The sequence below is a fragment of the Fulmarus glacialis genome, unplaced genomic scaffold (genome assembly GCF_000690835.1).
Source record: "Fulmarus glacialis isolate BGI_N327 unplaced genomic scaffold, ASM69083v1 scaffold18634, whole genome shotgun sequence".
NCBI lineage: Eukaryota > Metazoa > Chordata > Aves > Procellariiformes > Procellariidae > Fulmarus > Fulmarus glacialis.
In genome coordinates, this window is record NW_009208919.1 from 38,401 (window position 1) to 59,387 (window position 20,987).

A 20,987-nucleotide genomic window follows, 5' to 3' on the forward strand; every position below is an offset into this window, starting at 1 on the left:
GGGTTTAAAATTCATTATTTAGAAGGAAGTAATGAATGAGGTACTTCACATGCTGTCCACCTGCCTCATTTCTTGTTTCTAAGATTGAGTATGTATGAGAAGAAAGCTCATTGTGTCTGGAGTTCTGAGTAGACTACACTGCTTACTTGTTTGTGAGATTTTTGTTCATTCCTAATTTTTTTAGGCAAGGAAGACTAGTGGATGAACTAGTGCCTTGGGTTTAAAATTCATTACTTAGAAGGAAAAGCATGACATTTTTCAAGCTCTTGAACAGAGATTTAGGCCATGCTGATTGGTCTTTGTTTCACCTTTGCCAGCTTGCTAGCTCATAATTTTGAGTAGAATGAAAAAGTCAAAATGTTTGTCCAGCACTACTTTACATTTTAGCAAATGCTCCTAGTGAAAACATTACCATGTCTGATCTTAGGAATAATATAATGAATGTCTTTGTTATTATAGTAGCTAGGGATCATACAAGTACAAGACAGTCCCTTCTGCTATGAGAAAAGCAGGAAAAGGGTATATTGCTTGACAGTATGAATGGAGGATGATTTTCAGATCCATTAAAAGAAAGGCATTAATACATTGCCAAAAAAAAGGAGGATTCTTAATGCCTCTATTGTTAAGCAACCGTTGTTACCCTGTATAAGCTCTTCTACTCTCTACATTGCTTAAGGAGATGAATTCCATTTTCTTCTGACACTTAATTATAGATTAACCACCATCATCAAAGATCTGGCTTTTCATGTTCTCAACAGATTGTGAAGGGGGAAAAAAATCTGAGATTAGAATAATGAAGTGAACAGCTGAAAGAAATCTCTTTTACGATTAAGGAAAAGGGTTAGCTTCAGTGAAGTGAAGTCAGTGCCTTGTAGTTGCACCCTTTTCCTTCCTAAAGCTGCATGTTTGACTCCCTTAGCTGTTTTCACACTGGTGCCTGTCCAATGCCATGGTGAGCTTGTTCAGGGAACTAGCCTAGAAGAAAATTAATCACTAGTTTTCTGACTTAGATTTCTGTCATATTGGCTTCCAAACTAGCTCACTGAGCATTGGTGATGGTATTAAAGATGGGGCAAGAACATCTGGTTGAGGGGGAGAGGAAAGAAGGTACAGTGCTGTAACAGCAATAACTTAGATCAGCTTAAGTTGTCATGGAGCTATGAGTACAAGTAATGTCTGTAAATCTTATGGGTCAAATAGGGATATTAAATGCAAACTCAAGTCAATCTGTTGCAATGGAAGTAGGAACTATTTTCACCTGAGTTCACAAAAACCAGCTAATCTTCTGTCCTTTATAAGAGTGAAAGGCAACAGTGTTGTTTTGTTCATTTCTTCTGTAAGAAGTGGTAGCACCATGTTTTTAAAAAGAAAAATGTTTCTGTGAAGCAGACTTTATTCTAAAATCCATTTTAAAAAAATATTTTTTCCTTTCCATTGACTAGGACTCAATTACAGGAGAAACTGTGGAGCTTTTAGAGCCTTATTTGGATATGGAGGATTATAATCTTGAGACTGCTAAAAAAGTGTGTGGAAATGTCGCAGGTCTTTGCTCATGGACACAAGCAATGGCTTACTTCTACAGTATTAATAAAGAAGTTCTTCCTCTTAAGGTATTTCATATTACTTGTTTTTCTGAGGGATGACTATAGTTGAGTGGAAAAAATGTCGCGTTATTTTGGCTAAAAAAGATCACGAGTTACAAGAGATTCTTGTTTCTTCACATCCATTTGTGAAGTCAAGCACACAGAGGTTAAATATGTCCTGGCAGTTTTTTCCCCTTCCACAGCTACCCTGTAGTACAGTTGTTACTTGTGTGAACATAGTCACTTTTCAATGGGAGCCTTAGTACACAGGTTCTTTATAGAGCCTGGCTATCTGCAAGTGGGAGATACCAATACTGTCTCTGCTCTCGGACTTGGTGCCAGTCACAATGGTTTCAAGAAAACTCCTCAGTCCTGCTCATTGTGGTCTTGGTAGAATCTGGGAGAGGAGAGACCGTTCTTGGCACAGAAGTATTCTTTAATGAATTTAGCTGGAATTCAGCTTTCCAAAGAAAACTTCGGAGGGTCAAACTGCTACATGTGAGTGTATATACAATAAAGTAAGTAGTCACCTGGCATAGAATTCTGTTGTAACATTGAACTACAGTAGAAAGGGATCAGCTACATTGTCTGCATTCCAACAGATAGCTTTATTGTCTTGGAAATGTTTCATTTATAAGCATATTGAAAAAAAAGGACTTTGAATATTTATATAGTGATTTATAATCATTGCTTCTACAGGGGATTTTATGGCTCTTTTCTGAAGAAATACATTCAATTGGTTATGCTTCCACTGTACTTATGTTCAGTCTCCTATTGTATAAGCCACCGTATCAATGGTATATTCAAAACTCTTGGCATATTCTTTTAGTAAATCTAGACAGATCTGATTCAAATTGTTAAAAGCGTGATATTTTTTATTCAAGTAACTGATAGAGAAGACTATATTTCTGTGATATGTAAGTAGCAATTCCCTTTTCAAATAATGGGATGTTCACTAATGAAAACAGAATTTGAAATGTGGCTATTGAAAGCTATAAAAGAGCAAGACCTAGAGGAAATAGTGGCTTTATATGCAGATGCAACTCTGAAAGCTGCAAAAGTGCTCTTGCAGTTTTTATTTGAATGTATATGACTTAAGATTACGTATAAATTTAACTTTGTATTCAAGTATTCATTCTTGTCACACTGTAGCTGATAAAAAACTGAGCATGGATTTCTTGGCAAAGTGGTGCCTATTGTCAGGTATAGCAACAGTCACAAATATTTTAAAACTGAAGATGACAGAGGGAGGAAGTGTTTAAAGTATGCAGGAGATATTGCAGGAAGCACTGGAGTGATGCTAAGAAAATAATTGAAAATAAATGTACAATTAAACTGCATAAAGTACTAGCACAGGCTAAATCATCCAGTGCTAAAAGCAGTTTTACTGAATGAATTAATCAAGCTGCTTTATCCTAACTGCTGTTCTAGGAGATAAACCTTCAACACCTGCAAAATCCATCCAGTATATTTTTAAATTGCATCTTAACTGAGACTCAGTGCCTCATTTATCTTAAATGTGACAACTTGTGAAAACTAATTAATAGTGACTTACATTTTAGTAAATATAGTGCGCAAAAATTAACTCATTCCTAGAAATGGATACCTACATTCTTTAGATATGTGGCCTGCAGCCTAAGGGTCATTAGTTAGAATCAAACACAGAAAGTATAACCAAATGTTGCCTGCAAATACAATGCTGTGTAGTTGCTTATCATACAGTGGTCACCATGTGTGTGCTACTTTCCTATAAACCTTCAGCACAACCGTGAGCCGTTTCTCTCTAGCTTGTTACCTAGTAAACAAGCCTGCTGGATTAACCTGATATTTCTGAAACACCATCTGCTATTTATCCATTAGTTGAAGAATATAATAGCAGAATGAAGAAGCCCTGACTTTTGCTGTGATTCTGTTAACCTCCAATTAAAATACTGTGTATAGGGGTATAATTTCCTTTAGAGATGTCTCCAGTGATTTTAATTAAGTTCTTATTAGGTTGTTATGATGATCAAGGGAAGTTTGTCTACAGTTTATAAATTCTGCTTGATATTGAGGATTGTCCCTGTTGAACTCAGTTTTAAATATAAGACTTTATTGCCCTTTCTGTTTTCACTTGTCTTGATGCTGAACTAAAAACCATAGCAGGCAATAAGAGGAAATCTTGCACCTGAGGAAGAGGTAACAGTCAAGGAGTGTCAAAATTTGATGGTTGTCCATTTAAATAAGTGTGTCCTTATCAAGGTGATGTCCACTGGGCAGGAAAACAAGCATTCAAGTCTGAATTCAAGGCCCACAGTAACTGTGGAAGGAAAGCATATACTCTGGGGGGCGAAGGGGAGGATTAGGTCACCTAGCAAAACAGATTGAAGTCAGGACATGTAACTGAACTTAGGGACATGGTTTAGTGGGCATGGTGGTGTTGGGTTGATGGTTGGACTCGATGATCTTAGAGGTCTTTTCCAACCTTGATGATTCTATGATTCTATGAACAGAAAAAATGGAGAATCTTTCAGTAGCTAGTAGAGGCTGTGAAAACCAGATAAGAGGAATGATCTCTGTGCCTTTCAAAGGTTGTTTTAATCCCAAAGCATGCTCAGTGATAGCAAAGAAATTGAGACCAAGATTTTATTAATGTCACTCTGCATGGATCTGTTTGCATTTGTACATATGTATATGTGTATAATTTTTTTAGATTGGTGAAGGGAAAACATTGGTTTTGGAATGTCTGCAAAACCTGTGTATGTGTTTGCCTGTCTTATAATGTTTCCCTAAATAACGATGAATTCAAACTTACCATGATATTGAGGCTCTGAGAAAGTTGATACAAAACCAATGGAGTGTCTATGTGAAAAATCTGCAGTGATCTGGAACAGAGGCAGCTTGAGATTGCATTTCCATGAAGAGTTGTCAGTCAGATGCCATGTGCCCAGGCCAGGACTGAAGCAAAAGGCAAAGGTGGTCACCCAGCACATCCACAGAGGCTCATGAGCAGAGTGACAGTGTCCAAGTGCAAGAAGCCTTCTGGCCTGGTCCAGCAGTAGGGAGTGCTCAATGGGCTGTGAGAACAGTGAACTTGGAAAGCTAAAATTCCTGAAACAAGAGAGATGCTAGGAAAGCTCCAAATCTTCCTTACCTGTGGTGAACTATAAAGTTTCAGCTTCTTTTTTTCTTATGGGTTCTCCTATCTCTAGTAACATTTCCTGAATTTACTGAGCAACAGCTGCTCTTCAGAGTGATCTGGGGTTGGCCTAGGCATGCCATTCAAGAGCGGGGATAGCATTAAATGGTGTGATTTTTTTTATTGGAGAAGGCATTTTTATTTAAATGCCTTCTTGGATCAGGGCCAGAAATACTCGGTGCTTTGCAAAATTGAGTTTGCAATGAATCAACGAGAAACTTATGGCTATGTCAATACTAATAAATTAAACAGTACTAGGGAATTTTTCTAGACATTGGAAAGTGATCATCTGCACTGTTAAATTGTTAGAATGATCCCTAGTGTGAATTTGGTCTTGGCTAAGCAGCATTTTCTCAGCAATCTCTGGGCACCTTTCAGGAACTAGCTTGGTCCAAGGGCCATTTCCGTGAGGCTGTTTGCATGCACTGTTTTAGAGGCTGGAAAAGCTTAATGTGAGCTGTTTTATGCTAGTTAACCTCAGTGCCAGAGAAAGGTCCTGGGCATGTTTAATTTAACATGGACTGTAATTACGTGTTTATTTGTTCTGGTTTTATGTGGAATGCAAAAAGTTAAAAGGGGCAGGATCATCTCACCACCTGCTATGAAGTCCTCTCTGAGGGCATCTCGGAAGATGGCAAAATAGCTGCTTAACAATTTAGTCTGTGGCCCTTATTGGCACAGGCACTGTCTCCATACTTGCCCCATGCAGACAGATGCAGAGAGCAGGTAGAGGCACTGGCTGGAGCAGATGTTGAGAGGATTGTCTGTGTGGTTCCCCACAACGCCAATGGCAAGAAAAGGCTGAAGCTGCTGATGTCACGCAAGCCTAGGCATGTTCTAGCGTAGCCCCACCTCTCCAGGAGCGCAGATAAGAGTGTGGATCTCATGTCTCGAATCTTCATGATTCATTCACATAAAATCCATTTATTCAGGCTTTCACATTGCATCCAACTGGAACAAATTGTGAATCCTTGCTTTGCTGCATGACTCGGAGGGATGAAATGAAGGGTGTGAAGCTTGTTCACATAGCAATGCCACTAAAATTAGGAAGGCCACAGTGGTTCTTTGTGGTTGGGAGACACATTTCCTTCCTGCCTGTAACTGGCTGGAAATCTTTGTATGAAGCTGCTTGCGACTGTAATAGCCTTCTTGTGCAGAAGATTCTCCTTGGCAGCAGAACTTGCCTCCTGCTCTCATGGCAAAGTTCTGCACAGGAAGCTGCCAGCCAACCTGCCAGTGATGTCAATAAAAAAGCAGTGTTTGTACCCATGTAATTTTGAAAAATGGAGTTGGAAAGAAGGACAGGGAGAGAGCGAATAGTGATGATTTCATAGGGTAATCTGAAACAAATAGTCTTTCTGCCTTTGGGAATCACATAGGTTGGTCATCCTGGGATGTTAGCAGTCATTCTTGTGCAACCAACCATTATTCATCATATATGATTAAGCAGCCTACAGATCAAACTAATACCAAAATGTATTACTACTTTGTTATGATTACCCTAAAATTGGCTGAAAACTTCGGTTAAATTGTCTGTAAAATAATTTCTTATTATAAGTCATCTTCTAGAGATCCCGTAAAGTCTTGAGTAAATAATTTTGGGTTTTTTTTCATGTTAGAGTACAATATATTTTTTCAGTACTCGTCTGAAATATTTTTTCATTGTCCCTACGTCTTCAAAGCTGGTAGCCTTTTAAGAGCTTTTAAGAACTGGGAGGTCTGTTTTATCAGTCTTTTGCACCTTTCTGGGTAGTTTATTGCTGCACGGAGGTCTGTTTTTCATATTTACACGGCATCATTGTTCATATGTATTGGGAATTCACATGGCCATTCTTTTGCATTGAGACTCACATCCTGCCTTGATAAATGTCAAGGTGAAATATGAATCCACACAGCCAGGTGTCTGTTCTCTGTTATTCCAGCTGTTCTTCCCAGCTCTCCAAGGATCTTGTTCCCTGTGTAATCTCACTATTTGTCAGCTGGGGGTTAAAACAATATGTCATAACTTTATTCTACTCCCATTTTTAGCCCTCACAGAGTTTAAGCATAAGAGGATGCTCTGCACTGGGGAAGGGGGTGCGGGGGTGAGGTAGGAGAGAGAAGGCTGGTGCAGGGCTCTTTCTGGATCTCAGTAAGAAAGGCCTGACAACAGATGGCTTAATAAGGTAACTGCTTTAATAAGACAGAATAATAAGAGGGGTTTACAATAGCTTGAATGACGAAAAGAGAGAGTTTTCTCTCCATGGACAGGATCTGCTCTGCGCAGCATGCCACGGGAAAATCTATCCAGGCTCTGTCTGATGCTGCGTGAATGTGGGGTGCCCAGCATCTGAAGGGATGTAAGATTTACTCACTATCCATGCTCCTCTTCTTATTATGGAACTTTTTAAAGCAGTTATCTTATTAAGCCATTTGTTGTCGGGCCTCTCTTGTTAAGATCCGGAAAGAGCCCTGCACTCTCGCTCTTTCTCCCTTACCTCACCCTCTCCACCTCTCCCCCGGGGCAGGACACGGTAACACTGCATCACCTACTCAAAACTCTACTCTTTAAACTTTTCCTTATAGTCCAAGATTCACTAAAAAATAATAGCAGTGATTCTGAAATCTGCTTAGCTGAGTCTTAACAAGACTCACTGATTTAACAACGTTTATCTCTAGGAGATGCTGTTCAATGTGTTCTTTGATAAACAGTGGAGTAAAAATATTTCAGCATTCTTATAGGATGGAAATTTTATGAACGGCCATTTTGCTGGCTTATCTCCATTATAAAATATTTGTTTATCTCTAGGATCTGTCAACAGACACAGTGGCTACAGTAAACGAATTTTTTGCTGACAGTGCTGTTCTCTAGATGTGTAACTCGTAAAGCAGTACTACTTTGTTGATTAGTACATATATGCTTCTCTAATTCCCTGGTCACAGACCTATCTTTTGAAATCCACCAGACTTCATGCTGCATTTTTTATCATGCCTAGATCTCAAAATGTGATCTTGGCTCCTCTTTTTTTTTTTTTTTTCCCCTATGCAAAGCAAGAAGAATTTGCTGATTTTAGCATATTTTGATAAGAGTTAAATCTACATTTTTAGTCAAGACCTGATGTAAAAACCCAACCCATGGTTATACTGTTCACTAAGAGTCATCCCAGAGATTCCTTGTACTGTTACTCTTCTGGTGTGATGTAATGTGAGTGTCAAGTTTCATATTTGTAATAAAACAGTTTTTACAGATTCTTGGTTTCCATCTTCATAACTCTTATAGCAGAAAAGATAGAAATAAGGTACATAATATTTAAACACGTGTTTTAAATATTCAGGGTAAATGGAAGCAACCTTTATCTGTTAGCATGAATTTCATAAGAAATTTGTCAGTCTCTAATCCTTTGCAAACATATATTTGGAAACACATGCTGAATTCACAGAATACTTCCCCCCCTCCCCTGTTAGGAGTATACAAGTTAAGAGGCCACATTTAAATGACTGGCAACTCATCATTCAAATTTATATAGAGGTGTGAGAAAAGTCTCTAGAGTTTTCATTTCCAGAGGAGCAAAAAATGCTTTGGTTATATTTTTATTGTAGAAGTAATTGATGGGAAAAGAGAGCAGAAAAGTAGTTTCTGTTATCATTATTATTATTTTATAATCCATGAGAACAATCTTAGTTTTCTTTTGCACTTTTGAATATATTACAGAAAACATTGTGTGGGTTGCCTCATATATCTAGTATACAGCTATTTCAAGTGTATTGTGATTTCAAGTCATTGATCATTGTTTGATCGATAGATCATTCTGAAAATATTATTAAAACATTTTAAGATTGCATTGAATAATGCTATGCTTCTGTTCCAGTTCTAGGTTGAAAAGTAAAAAAGGAAAAAACCTGTTGTCATCTTAAACGTGTATTATATTTTAAAAAGTACCCAATACAGTACAATATGTGCCATTAAATGAATGTCATTTGCTCTTGGCAAATAATAGGTATTAAATACTCTTTACTTTTAAATGTTTATAGGCAAATTTAGCCTTGCAAGAGGGAAGACTTGCAGCTGCCCAAACAGAACTGAATAATGCACAAATTCAGCTGGATGAGAAGCAAATGGAACTGGATCAAGTACAAGCCATGTATGATACTGCTATGAAAGAGAAGCAGGCCTTACTTGATGATGCTGAGGCATGCAGAAGGAAGATGAACAATGCCACAGCTTTGATTGAAGGATTACGTGGAGAAAAGGTACTAGCACATATGAGTAGGTTTCCAACACAAAGTAGGTGCTCAGTTTTGAGAATACTCCATAATGATCATTAGTAGTGCTCAAGAAATTCAAGGCATGGTGACATCTCAATATCATATGACACTTTTTTAGTTATATGTATGTTTTTTGCTTGAACTTAATGTATCTAACAAAGTAAAACAATTTCTTGTGTTAACTTAATTCTTCTATGAAGATTTATGTCATATCATATGGCTCATATTGGGATAAAGTTCAGATTTAAAGCCAAGGAGCCAAATTCCTTTTAGCTTTAGTAAGAAGAGGAATTAGGCTTAACCTAAATAATTGCCCTAAAATATTTATAAGAAGGATTACTCTCTTTTTCTCACCAAGTATACAAGAATAGGAATTTGAAGCTTGAATAATTTCCTGAATTATATTTGAAGTTCAGATTTCTGCTGGAGCCTTTTACAGAACTATGGCCTAATCGTTATCCTCTGCACTGAGCGTGAAAATTACCTTTCCTATGCAGATTTTTCTGGCTTCAGCCTGAAGGTTTCTAGAGGAAACAGGATATTCTTTTTTCTCATCTGATTATTTGCTTTGATAATTCCTTGGTTGATTTCACACAGAGTCAAAATTGATGAGAGCTTTGACTTCAACCATTGCGTCCTGTTAGGCCAGGACTTCAGCATTTGTTTGCATAGCTGTACTTCAAAATATATCAGCCAAAAATGTTAGAAGCTTTATCATATTTTTCCATGAACTTCTAAATTTAAGAGCAACACCAAAATAGGAAGTTACAGTGCCTGATTGTGGGTTTTCTGAAGCCTTGTGCTATGAGGTCTTGTAAGAGCTGTTATTCCATTCTACTTTTGAAAACTCAGACAAAAGATTAGAAGACTATATATGGCACTTGGAACCTTGGGCAAAACTGACACTGGGTTAAATGTGTATTTTCTAAATTTAAAACATGTAGGTCCTGACCAAGATTGCATGCAGAGTGATTGGAAGGGAACAGAAATCTGGAGAGAAAGGAATAAGTAAAACTCAAACATAATATTCAGAAAATCACAGAATCATGGAATAATTGAGATTGGAAGGGACCTCTGGAGATCATCTAATCCAACCCCCCCCGACTCAAAGCAAGGTCAAATAGAGCAGGTTGCTCAGGGCATTGTCCAGTTGGGTTTTGAATATCTCCAGAGACGGAAACTCCACAACCTCTCTTGGCAACCTATTCCAGTCCTTGGCTACTCTCACAGTAAAAACATTTTTTTGTGTGTTTAATTGGAATTTCTTGTATTTCAACTTGTGCCCATTGCCCCTTGCCCTTTCACTGGGTACCACTGAAAAGAGTCTGGCACCATCATCTTTACACCCTCCTGTCAGGTATTTGTACACGTTGATAAAATTCCCCCGAGCTGTCTGTTCTCAAGGCTAAATGATCTCAATTCTCTCAGTCAAGGCTGCCCCTGACCTTTGCATCCCTGACCAGTTATTTCTTTTTTGCAAGTCTGAGGTTCAGCAAACTGCCTTCCCTCATTAGATCCTCAGTTACCTGTGCCAAGAATTTTTCGTCAGTGCACTCCTTAAAATGTCCTGGATTGCTTGTGTCCTGGATTGCTTGTGTCTTGCTGTGTTGTCCCTCCAGAAGATATCAGAGTGGTTAAAGTCCCCTGTGTAGACCAGGGCCTGTGAATGCAAGGTTTCTTCCCATTGTCTGAAAAAGACCTCATCTTCTTCCTGATCACGTTGTCTGTAACAGACACGCACAACATCACCCGTGTTGGTCTGCCCTCTCATCCTAACCAATAAGCTCTCAACTGGCTCATTGTCCATCCCAGAGTCTCAGATGCAGAGCTCCACACGTTCCAGCTACTCTCTCACATAGAAGAAAACTCCCCTCCTCACCTTCCCAGCCTGTCCTTCCTAACAAGCCTGTACACACCTGTTGCAACACTCCAGTTGTGGAAGCCTTCCCACCATGTCCACATGATCCCCATGAGATCATGACTTTGCAACCACATGCAGACCTCTAATTCCTTGTTTGTTCTCCACGCTGTGCACATTAGTGCACAAGCGCTTCAGAGAGGTGCCCAGCTGTGCTAGTTTCCCAGAAACAGTATGAAAGCTATCCATCCCCATCGTTCTGTCTGGTAGGCACTTCTTTGTTTATGCTTGGGGTGGTCCTCCATTAGCCCTGTTTTATTGATTACAAGGTCCCTACTCTTTATATCATCCTATGTGTTTTGTTTGCCAACCTGGTCCTCCACTTCCTCACATCCTGTCCCTCCCACTTTGTTCCTCCTTTGAAACACTTCTTACCATTTTGGCCAGCTTGTTGGCAAAGATGCTTTTTCTTCACTTGGTCAGGTGGTTGCCATCTCTTCCAAGCAAACTCCTGCTTCTGAAAAGAAGGATTTAAAGCCAAACAATTATTTACCAGAAAGAGATAAATTCTTAAGTTAGATCTTAATGTTGGTTTTGTGCCTGCTTAATCTAACTTCTTTATAATATTTTACATACAGCTTCGTTGGACAGCAAGCAGCAAAAACTTTCAAAATCAAATTATTCATTTAGTGGGGAATGTTCTTCTGGCCACTGGATTTCTCTCTTACTCTGGACCTTTCAATCAAGAGTACAGGAATTTGCTGCTTCAATTGTGGAAGAAAGAGATGGACAACAGCAAGATTCCATACAGTAATGTAAGTGTTCACACTCTGTCCTGACCTTACTCTTTGTCTTGCAGAGAAATAATTTCAGAGCATTCTGTTCCAGAAAAGTACATAATTGGAAGATTATTTACAGGCTGTCACATTCCATCAAATTTTTAATAAATAAAAAATCTGAACAGTTGACAACTGAGCTTCTAAAAAAAAGTGTTTGAAGATTCTCTTTGTACCGTCATGCATTGCAAGATTGGTATATAGGCCATCGCTCCGGCAAGTCTGAGAGAGAGAGAGACTGTCTGAGGTCAGCTGCCTGGGAGAAAATTGCATAATGTGAGAAACGAAGTAAAATTTACCAGCTTAGAATACATTTACCTTATCATAAGGGGTTCGGTTCCATCAGGTAGTCACAGTTTTCCCCCATAGTTGGTGTTTTTTTGCAAATGCCATATTGTGTCCATAATTTCAGTCACAGGGTCAAGCAAATCAGCCACATCAAGCATTTACTGGAAGTGGAAAATATGTATATTGAAGAAAACACCAGTTCTAACTGTCTCCCTCAACATTTTAAGGTATCCCCTTACAAGGAATAACTTGTGAATATGTGGTTGAGAATACCACCCCACATCTGGTATTGTTGTACCCCTATAGTTTTCCAGGCGGTCTCTGAAGCAGCAGCTCCCAAATTAGGCCCACAGGATGGCGCAGAGTGGGGGAGATTGGTCTGTTGCTTCTGAGTTGGGTGGGAGTTATGCCCCAACCAACTTCCAGGGACCCAGCAAGATTTACCCTATTTCCACTTTTACCACCTACAGTCTTGTGTGCTGCCACTAAAAATCTTCTCTCTCTGTAGATATCCACTTTTCACTCTGAACTGTACATCTAGAATATAAAGGGTGAATTTGGGTGAAAGGTTTTTCATACATTTTGTACTTCTGACATATTACATCATAAATTCTTAAACCTACTATTCTTAATATATTAAATTTTGAACAAAACAAACTAGTCTAGGAATAAAAATTTCCATTATTTTCATTTAGGATTGCTTAAGTACAAGATTTTAATAATCTAGATTTGCTAGAAAATATCTGTAAAATGGAACTAAACAGTTTTTCCTTTCTAAAGCTTTACACTTTTATTCTTAGTGTAGCTTGATTAATTCTTGAATGACGTAAAAATACTCTTACACCCAATTATAGAAAAGACCATTGCACATTTTGAACCAGGAAATATCGCTTCTGCACCTCTGTGTATTATCAATTAATACCCTCCTATCATACCCTCTGCTGTGTACCCACACCATTTAATTTAGTTTAATTTGAAGTGTCTTGTTGAAAAGATTAAGTTAAACAAAATCTGGATTTTGTAAAACTTGGTTTACGCCACTTCAGCTTGCTCCAGTCTAAGCTCTTAAATCTATGTACGTTTGTCACCAGTGAGGCTGTTCTCAGTGAGTCTGACATTACAGCTTCTCCTCAAGTGGCCTAAGTCTGTGCAGGCAGAGGTGGCCTAAAATGCAGCGGAACTACGGTTCCATCATGCAGCTTCAGTTCCCTGCCACATCATATACTACCTTTATTAAAGTGAGCAACCTCCATGCTGGGACTATGATACAGGGCAGGTTCCTTTACATGAATCTTGTTCTTTCCTTTTACCACTATCTGCCTCAGGAGTGCTGGACCTGGCAGCTGTTCTGGTGCATAGGCTTTGCTCGTGGTCAGCAGCAGCCTTGTTCCTATTCCATCACTTTTAGGAGATCTGTCTACTATTCTTCCTTGCACCTGGAAGACCTATTCATGCTGAAGGAAGGCAGAATTTAGGCCATAATAATCAAAACTGCCTTTCTGAGTAATCTGTCCACGTTGCCTTCCACTTGGTTTTGTGAATACCTGAGTACGTTTTCTCCAGCAGTAAAGGTTGGAGAAATAGTTCAGGGAGCCTCTCTTACTCTCAGTACAGGAGTGGAGGCGTTAAGCCCAAATGGCTCCTGTCCTCAGCTGTCAAACCTTTTGACAGAGCAGGTGCTGCTGGAGGGTGCTGGGAGCAAGTGAACGACCTGTGCACAGCTGTGGCTGTACTACTGTGAAACAGCTGAAGGCATTTTAGTATCCCTGCTGCATCTTCTTTTCAGGTTCTTGGGGGATTTGACACTTAAAACCTATATTAGGGAGACCTCTTTGCACGAGAGGTTTGCCATGCAGTTCATTGCATAGAAGTTATTCGTGAATCTTTTTTTTTTTCTCGTTAGGTGGTGCATAATGCTTCTCGTAACAGTGATTAAAGTTGACCTGACAGAGTGAACCTCACAGCCCAGCCCAATTTATGCTGTGACTTACAAAGATGAATGATTCTGACTTGCCCAGCAAAGTTCTTTGAAAGCTCCTGATGATGAGTAATATGTAAGGCCAGGATGGATTTATTAATAAAGTACCAGTAGCAGTGCAGTCTCAGGCAAGATTCTTTACCAGTGTGGTATGGGAGTTATCCTACATACATTCATGCCAGGGAGGTGCTCTTTCAAATTCAGTGTGAAAAATGTTCTTAAAAAGCTACTTACCTTGGGGAATATCTGTCAAGATTCTTACCATTTAAGGATAAGAACTTGGATGTATAATGTCCTTAGAAAGCAAGACACAAAGAACTAAAATTCTGCTTCTATGAAGATGTTCAGGCCACATTACTACTCAGCTGCATCCTTCAAAATTTGAGTAATACTTTTTGATTGTTTCTGTGTTGCCTTTTTTTTTTTTTCATATAGACAGAGTAGGCACAGAATGCCATAATTAACGAGTTTTAAACCATAATTACCATTCTGTTTAGATAGCTGCCATTAAAGACAGGATTATGATTTCAATGATAGTGTATGGAAGAGAGTTTTAATTTTTTCCAGTGAATTAAGTACTCACAAAAGACAGCATATGGGCTTCTCTTGATACTTCACACTACAGGAAAGAAAGCAGCTTTGCAGTTCAAGCAAAAGTCTTGACATCTGCCTTACTTTGTCACAGACTAACTGGCTGTGGGTGTATGAGTCATTTAAGCATAACAATTTAAAGAGAGCTGTTGAAAATTAGCTATCTATCTGTGTAGTTAGGCACTTAAATTAGCTAAGTTTCAGAGTTGCATAGCGACTGATACTTCCTGCTGCAGTAAGAAAAAACTACTACTAAGAGACCCTACTCATCTGCTTAAGCAGCTAAATATAGTTTTAGGTTCCAATTGCTGAAAATTTTGGCTATTAAATGCTTTACTGTTCTTTTCACAAATGGAAATTGGATTCTTAAAGTTTCTCTGTCTTCTGAGAATGGTTTGTGTTGCTTCATTCAGATTCTTCAATAATCAGAGTAGTAAAAAAATCAAAGGGGTAAAAAAGCTTTTGAGTCTTGCAACCGCTGGTATCACTAACTCTCATGATTGTATCACAAGTCTCACAGTCTTTGAAATTTTGCTTTAGGCTTCATATGCTGAATTATGTGATTTTTGCAGGAGTCGCAGGCTTTTTCTTTCTTTTTAAACATGTTTTTTGTAGAGAAAGCTTACAAATAGGAATTCTTGAGTGAAAAATGTAAGGAGCAAATAAAAAAGAAAACCCTTCAATTTTATTCTTTTTAAACTCACATCATTATTAGGCTACTTTTCTAATTTGGAGAGCTTGGTTTGTGATTTTAAGCACTGTTTTCTTCACATACACATTCTTGAGAGGCCAGTCACTGTTCATAGTGAATAAAATAAATCAGGTTAGTTGGCGTGTGCAAATCAAACTGTAGGAGAATATATGAGCTGGGAAGAATTCTGACCGTAGCAACAATAACTTTCTATAATAGTTCATGATTATTGATCCATAGCACATCTCGTCTTTCTTCTCTGAGTCTCCCACAAACCATCCTGTATTCATATACATACTTGGAGGGCACTTTACAACTTTACAGCAGGAGGAAGCTCTTGTGACCAAGACGATCCTTCCTCTTGATCTAGCAAGAGAAGAGTTTGCCAATACCAAAATCAGCTTGTCATATTGAACTGGCTTCAGAGTTTCTCCGACACACTTTGATGGACATCAAAGCCTCAACAGAATTCACTGTCATTATTGCCCAACTTCAGTGATTTAGGCACTGAACTTTAAAGAAATGAAACAATAAACAATAACTACCAAATACATTCTGTCATGCATTATGATCAGAATAAGAAGAAAAACCTTCCATCAAACATTTTAGTATAACTCCTCTAACTGGTACTAATTTAGTAATTACATATTTTCTATTAGGACCTGAACCTTACTGGTATGCTTGTTGACAATGCTACAGTGGGTGAATGGAATCTCCAGGGTCTTCCGAACGATGACCTTTCAATTCAGAATGGCATCATTGTCACAAAAGCATCTAGATATCCTTTGCTGATTGATCCGCAAGGTCAAGGAAAGATCTGGATTAAAAATAAGGAAAAGAATAATGGACTCCAGGTAAATAGTTTAGTATTTTTTATGTCTGTGTCATTTCACATCATAGTTAGCAATGCAAGCTATTTTTTCTGTTATCATACTTTGGCCATGTGTAATTTAAATCTGATGTTTATTGTATACAGTTAGGCAGAAATTAAAACGACTGACGCAAAATCTATGACCTATCTGTATCTGGGTGAAATAGCTTGTACTGCTTTGTCATCTCCCAGAAAGACAGTTTCAAGAGCAGATTGGAATTATATGTTATGTCATATGTATTTTTATGATGAATCTTTTAATTATTTGTCATAGAGAAAGAGAAACATAAAGGGAAGTAACTGACTTGCAAAATTAAGACCAGACAGGATCAGGCAGTTGGTGCTGCATGGCAATAACATTTTAGGGTAAGCATTTTAAGGGGAAAATAGGGAAAAGAAAAAGGGAGGAACTGGAAAAAGAATGGTGGCCTGAGGTAGAATGGAAGTCTAGTGATCTTTGAGGCATATCAAACACAAAGCCCAAATTTAGGCTGCATGTTGATGATTAAATGCATTTGATAAAAATACTCTCAAAACTTACACGGCTTTGAATACACACAGATGCAGCCTCTAAATGCAGAGGAAGCTTTCCTGATGAAAATTCAGTCAGTTATGGGCTTTTAGACATCCTGGCTCAGGTGTCAGCTGTGTTAGAAGAATCTGAGTTCTCCCCCTGTAAAGTCCAGGAGGAACAGAGTTATGTCAAGTGTTTAGATTATGCCTTTGCATCTGGGATATTGTAATTTGCTATGGTCTTGTTAGGGTTATATTGTTGGTCACTAAGACACTAGCTTCATCCCTCAGTTTCATGCGGATTAAAAATGTAGGAACATGCTGGTTTGGTGGATACACATATGCTTACATTATAACAAAGCTAAAAGTGCAGAGTGGTGGAACACAGTATTAATTTTTAAATAAAATACTGTTTTAAGACTGTAATGTGCCTCTAGATATTTTAATCATACCTTTTTCAAAGAGCACTGTCTGCAAGACAAGGATTTATTTTAAAAACATGTGTATCCTGAGTTTTTTTCTGGTAAAAAACGCAGCCCAAAACCATGGCTAAACAGATGCCTGGAGACGCTATTCAATTATCATCTCAAAGGCTTATGTTAAATTTATTAAATTTAAATAAATGAAAAGGAGTCTATGTGATTTTTAGCAATTTTAAGCCTTTATATTGTGAAATGGGAACTGAATTGGAAATTTAACATCTGATGTGAGACCAGGCCTCCTATGTAACACTGGTTCCCTGTCTGAACCCTATAAATGTTTCCCTACTTCACATTAGTGTTCTGAGCATAAATCCATTAATATTTAAAAGGTATTAAGATACTACAGTGATTAGATAGATATGTAGATAAGTAAATAAATAGATAACAATAAAGAAGTGTGATCTTCTATTCTGTTAAGCTTAAAGGAAAACTTCCATTCATTTCAGCAGAGGTGAGTGTTGGTCCCTAAAATGTAATCATTTGTGTAGATATCCCAGAATAAGTGTAATTTTTGAAAGTTGCAATAGATTTTATACTGTTTTCTATGTGCTTGCAAATGCATGCTAAATTGTGAACCAATCTTCCTAGGTTACAGCTATGAACCACAAGTTCTTCAGAAGTCATATAGAAGACTGCCTGTCCCTTGGCCGACCTTTGTTAATTGAAGATGTTGGAGAGGAACTTGATCCTGCTTTAGATAACATCTTGGAAAAAAATTTCATAAAATCTGGTTCAGCACACAAAGTAAGATGAATTGTGAACATGAAATTAAAAACCAGTAGGACAGATGCTGGGTATCTGGTAGTCTGGATACTGCCGAGATTCCCACCTTTGCAACACTTAGAAGGATGAGTAGTGAACTCATGGGGTTGGTTTTTTTTTACCCCTTAAGCAGAAAGTTTAAAAAGTGTAAATGAAAATGTAAAAAAAGAGTTCATTTATTTTTCACTGGATAAAGTAACTGTTTTTCTGAATTCAGCTTTTGAAAATTGAGTAGTATGTTTTATTTTCAGGTGAAAGTAGGTGACAAGGAGGTAGATCTGATGAAGGGGTTTAGCCTTTATATGACAACAAAATTGGCTAATCCTGCCTATACTCCAGAAATCAGTGCAAGAACAACTGTGATTGACTTTACTGTTACTATGAAAGGGCTGGAAGATCAGCTCCTTGGCCGTGTCATCCTCACAGAGAAACAGGTATCTAGTAGCTTGCAGTATTTGTATAGAGGGAAGGCTTGTTCAATATCTGCACCATGAGTGGATATATTCAATGTCTTGGTTGAAATCAAATGCAAGAACAAAAATGTGAATGAAAGTTTAGGGGTTTGTGCATTTGCTGAAAGGCAATGTGGAGCTAGTTTTTAATTGAATGGAGGGACCTAAACATTTATTTTAAGATCTGGCCTTGGAAAGAGAAAAAAGAAAATTATTCATTAAAAATACATCACAAGCATATACATGACATACATAAAGCGTCTTTATTCCTTCATATATAGAAAAGGCTCCTTATTCAGTCAGAAACCTCTTTTATTTCTGAATTCCTTTTTAAACTTAATTTGAATTACATGAAAAAATGCTTATGAACTCAAACTACTTTTGCCAGCCAGGCTCTAGTGTGCAAAGAGATACGAGATTTTTAAGGAGCCCTGAACACTGACTTGACTCTGCTCTTACTAAAATTTCCATTGAATATGTGGAAGCAAATATAAAGAAGAAAATCCTCAGGTGTTTTTTGTGAGTTTTATTTCATAATATCAAATCTGAGACATCATCCACAATAATTTAATTCCTACACTGTTCCTATTTCTTTTTGTGTGATCTAATTTAACAGTGTGGTTATCCAAAAACTTAGGAGTCAATTCATCATAGGCACTGGGGACAAGGGTGGGTTTTTTACTGTGGCAGTCATACCAATAAATACATAAATGTTATGGTCCAATTACACTAAAATGAAATATTTGCTTCCTTTCTCATTAAAGTGAAAGCACAGAAGTTGTATTTCACATCAAGTTGAAAGACTTATTTATTTCAAATGGAACATTTCATAATTGTGTCTTTGTGAGAAAAGTAACAAAGACTAAGGTTTGGATTAGCAGAGTTGCTGCTTTCAGTAACTCAGGTAGCCTTACTCATGTGAGAGCAGTTCCCCACCTAAGGGAATTCATTCCTTCTTCTTCAACTTCCCAAAGCATGTTCTAACCAGTGCGATTTAGTGGTGCTGTCACTTTCTCCAGCCAACACCTTTCCACTTTGCTCAAATGAGCATTTGCTGAAGTAAGGACTGGAATCTAAGTGCCCTTCCTTCAGTCTGAGAGTCACAACCAGAGGCTAGAAAGTTATTGTTATGCCCAAACTTCCTGTGAAGTATGTTTATGTAAGCAAAATTGAACAGCATCAGCAGAAGTGGCTGGGACTATCCTGACTGACTAACTTACTTCTGATGGGAGGCAGAGGTTTAAATCAAGATAGGAGTGAAATTGGTTTCTCATGACCTACATATAAAACTCATCTCCCCACACACAGATACCCTCACTCTGTGGTTTTTTTTCCTGGACAAAACTGTTAGAGAATTCATATTGAGTGTATGTAGCAACACGTAGACTGCATTTTGGGTCAAAACCATAGGCACTGAAAAATATTCATCCAGTGCTGTGTATCAGCTGAAGAGAGCTGCAAGGGTAGCTGGTTAGTGTCAGCACTACTTGCTGCACAGGGACATGGCCGCAGGTGATCAACATTTATTAAACTTTTTCCCGTTAGCAGATATGAAGAAATCATGGCTGTTTTGTCTCTTCTGTCTCAATAAGAGATGAATGTCCTGGTGTAGATAGCCAGAGCCAATGGAGCTCTGATAAATTTAGTTCAAAGAAAAGATAGAGCATGAACAGAGAATCTGAAGAACAGGTTTTCTGTTACAAAGAAGACAAGTTTATGATCACTGAGCTAAAGTAATAGATTAAAGAAACCAAGACATTCTTAAAGATTGCTAGTGATCAATGAAATATATGATCAAAGAAGTGTTTATTCTTCTCAGCTTTAAAGGTTGCTTCCGTAACGATATGAAAAAAAAATTTTTATCAGTATCTTTTTGTGCTTTGATAATGAAGTTGCTGCCACTATATTTGTTCAGAACAGCTATTTTTTATGTTACGAATGCAGTCGTGAAATCCTCTTGCAAACAAAAGCCTGGCATCTGGTATGTTTGCTATTTTTCTGAAAGATATTCTTTACAAGCTTACAAATAGAATGGGCGAGGTGCCTGTTCTTAAACTAAGTATGTCCTTAAGTAGAATTTAAGCATGCACTTAAATGCCTGTTTGAGTGTTCTGTAGAACTATTCCTTTTGTGTAATTCTAATCTTTTTTGCATTAATGTAAAGGAAGAGGAGAAAATACAGAAAATTTGAAGCTAAATGACTGATGCTTAAGTCATTGTCCTTTTTTTGGATGCAGTTATTTGTAACTTCCACAGAGCTACATTCTATAGCCCTACAACATATTACAAACAGGTTTCCAAATAAGAAGTTTGTGAGGGTAAAGAAAATTGTCACTTCTTCTTTGAAATACAGGAGAGCCTCTCCTGTACTGCATAACTCTGTACATCTCCTTTTTCTCTAACTTCGCATATTGACAAGAATGAAAATAAACTGAAGCTGTAGGTGTAGGTAGACTGGAAATATTAACTACCCTTTTTTTACAGGAAGGTTGACTTGATTGATTAAATAAAGGTAGCCAGCAAGGGTATCCCTGAGCTGTGCTGGACTGTGCAGTATAGATGCCTCATTTCACTTGGCATTGTGCTGACTTGTCTGTCATAGTTCCCTTGCCATTGTCTGTCTTGTAGAAATAGCATAAAAATTCCATATGACATAGAT

At 37.9% G+C, this 20,987-nt stretch overlaps 1 protein-coding gene across 1 annotated transcript in view; it reads left to right on the top strand.

Moving 5' to 3' along the window:
- LOC104069225 (dynein heavy chain 5, axonemal-like) overlaps positions 1-20,987 on the top strand; it is a gene marked incomplete at both ends in the record, with an annotated part of 76,824 nt that overhangs the window by 34,083 nt on the left and 21,754 nt on the right. Inside the window, 6 exon segments of the mRNA XM_009576681.1 lie at positions 1,443-1,610; positions 8,773-8,991; positions 11,503-11,679; positions 15,908-16,102; positions 17,703-17,858; positions 18,128-18,310. Coding sequence (XP_009574976.1) covers positions 1,443-1,610; positions 8,773-8,991; positions 11,503-11,679; positions 15,908-16,102; positions 17,703-17,858; positions 18,128-18,310 — 1,098 coding nt within the window.